This window comes from Myotis lucifugus, unplaced genomic scaffold (assembly GCF_000147115.1).
Source record: "Myotis lucifugus unplaced genomic scaffold, Myoluc2.0 scaffold_60, whole genome shotgun sequence".
Classification (NCBI taxonomy): Eukaryota; Metazoa; Chordata; class Mammalia; order Chiroptera; family Vespertilionidae; genus Myotis; species Myotis lucifugus.
The window spans coordinates 1,646,373-1,649,146 of NW_005871108.1; the positions used below are offsets into that span (position 1 = coordinate 1,646,373).

General features: G+C 62.8%; 1 protein-coding gene across 1 annotated transcript; it reads right to left on the reverse strand.

Annotated features, from left to right (window-relative positions):
* Positions 1-338: 338 nt before the first annotated feature.
* SOX12 (SRY-box 12) lies at positions 339-2,766 on the reverse strand (the record flags this gene model as incomplete). The annotated part of the gene is given in 2 exon segments (XM_006109842.3): positions 339-2,733; positions 2,736-2,766. Coding segments are annotated over 2 exon segments (540 nt in total), but the record flags the coding sequence as incomplete, so codon positions are not given.
* Between the last annotated feature and the right edge of the window lie 8 nt (positions 2,767-2,774).

Here is a 2,774-nt window from a genome sequence, read left to right on the forward strand (position 1 = left end):
TTGAAAAATCTAGCCATCTGGCCACTGTGGGCTGCAATCCCACAGGGTCACAACTGACAGGTGAGCCACCCCCTCTCCTCCCAGTGGGTCATGAAGCCAATGTCCACCCAGACTCCCATTCATTTATGTTACCTGCCTGGCCCCTGCAGGAATGAGTTTGCCATCCTTAATGAAGCCCAGGGAGTCCTGAGATAGAGGGAGACAGGCTGGATGGGCCAGGTGCCTTGCCCTGGAACCCCCCAGCTCTTCCTGAATGGCGCTAACAAAAGACTTAAATCTGGCAAACTGTTTGGGAAGGGTTGAGGAAAGGCACAGACATGTAGAACCACAGGGCGAGGTAGGGGCAAATACACTTTATTCAGTCCTGGCATCAGACTGGCATCAATCCTGCTGTGGGTGCCAGTGCCCCAGATGGGAGGGATCCCTCCCTTCAGCTACTAGACTAGTTCTCCAAGACCACAGACAATGACATCTCTTCACTCACATGACGTTTTCTGGGTTTTTTCATTGTCTTTTTGTTGTTGTTTTACTTAAAAAAAGAGAGAAAGAGAAAGAGAGAGAGAGAGAGCGCAAGAAAAGGCCCAGAGCCGGAGCACCAAGCGTAAAGGAGGCAGCTGGTGGCTTTGTCAGCGACGGGAACGCGTGGGGCAGAGACCAGCAGAGACCCTGGGCAGGGGTCCCGGAGGACTCTGGGACCGTTTGTTCCTGAGATTTGTGTGTGTGAATGAGTGTGTGTGCGCACCTGGGAGGGTGAACACACGCCGGTGAGATACAGGTAGTGAGGGCAAGGGGGGTCGGGGGAGGCCGGAGGGGCGGGGCTTGAGCCAAGAATTGGAGTAACGGGGGTAACATCAGGGGCAGGGTCCCGAAGGCACCCGAACCTGGACACAACTTCCTCCTACAGCAGCTCTATCCCTATTTTTCATGGAAAAACTGAGGCGCACAGGGCACACCTGCACTGCTCTGACCGCCCTTCAGTCTCACTGGTCCAGCCGATGGACTCTCTCAAGTCAGCGGCTTTAACACGAGGCTCTTCTTGCCACTCCGTCTGCTATCGTGCCTCAGTCTCAACCCCTAGTAGCTTCGTGCCTCGGTTTCTCCCACTGAACACGATCACTGCGGGCACAGAGGAGCTTGGGTGATGGAATGGGGCTGTGGGCTCGAGGAGCAGCCCGGCTGGGAGTGCCCTGGAGTGACAGGGCACTTCCGGGGGAGGAGGGGACCCTGTCCCCACACAGCCTGGTCTGTGTCGTGGTTCTGAGTTTTCTTGGTAGGTGGCCCCTTTTGTCTCCTGGTGCGTTTCCAGGAAAAGACCCTACCCCCAATTCCCAGGTGGGGGAATGAAAGAGAGGTTTCTGGACACCAAAATAGGCTGTAGAGGCATTCACGCAGTCGGTGTGTGTGTGTGTGTGTGTGGAGGGGGTGGGGGGTTTGCATGTGGGTCTGGGCGACGCCGTAAGCAAAAGGGGGTTATGCCCCTTGGGGCAGTTCCAAGTTCCAAACCAACACCTTCGGACCAGCTAGGCCCTTCCTCCCCCTCCTGAGTGCTCCTCCCTATTAAGGCAGAGACGCCCCGTCGGGTTGAAAGGGAGCCGCAGCTCCCGAATCAGAATATTTCTCAGGATGGCTCCACACCCACCCCGCTTCTCCCCAGCGCTGGACAGAGGGACCAGCCCCCTCCTCCAAGAAGCACTAAGCATGCGCGAGAAGGGGGCGGGCCCCAGCGCTCCCGGAGCACCAGGAGCGCGCCCCTCCCCCCGCCGTGGGAGGGGAGGGGCCTGGGAGAAGCGCGCGGGGCCGCCGGGCCCCAGCGCCCCCTCCGACGAGAGAGGAGGCGGGCTGGGCGAAGGCGGAGGGATCCCAGAGCAAGGGCAGGGGCGTGTCCTCCGGCCTCGAGGAAGGGCAAGTGCATAGTGGGGGAGGGGCACAGGTTTGCAGGCAAGGACGGGAGGTGTGTCGGAGGGGGGCTGGCTGCTGGTGGCTGTGCAGGAGGGGGCAGGACGGGGAGGGGCTTGGATGTCAGGGGGAGGGTGGGGGTTGGGCTCTCCTGGGGTGTGTCTGCGGGGGAGGGGCATGTCTGGATTCGAGGGGGATGGGCACGTCTAGGAGGGGGGAGGCTGCGTGGGAGTTGGGGTGCCAGCCTCGGCCTCCGAGGGGCCCCAATACCTGATTCCTGTATGTAAACAGCTGGTTTGGGGGCTTGCGCGCCCCGCTGACGGTGGGCTCAGTAGGTGAAAACCAGGTCGGCGATGCTAGACGGGCGCCAGTCCCCCGCGATCATCTCGGTGACCTCGGGGGTGCAGTAGTCCGGGAACTCGAAGTGCGACGTGCCCGAGGGAGGCTGCAGGTCCGGGTCGCGGTCGAGGGCGCTGCAGTCCAGGCCGGCTGGGCACGGGGGCAGTTTGGACAGAAAGCCCAGCGTCTCCTCTCCCGAGGCCACCGTCTCTTCCTCGCCATCCTCCGCCGCCGCCGCCGTGGTCTCCTCCTCCTCTTCCTCCGGCTCCTCGTCCTCCGACGGATTCGGGGAGGCGGTGGTGACAGCCGCCCCCTCGCCCGACGGCCCCTGGGCGCGCTCCGCTGGTCCCCGGGCAGCCCGCCCCGCCGGGACCATCTTCCACAGCTCCCGCCCGGGGGTCTCCACCAGGCGCACTTCCAGCAGCTCCTCGTCGTCGTCCTCCTCGTCGTCCTCGGGCGCCGCCGCGCCGCCCCCCAAAGGCCCTCCCGCCGCTCGGGGCTCCCGCGGCCAGGCAGCTGCGGCCGGAATTTGAGCCGGC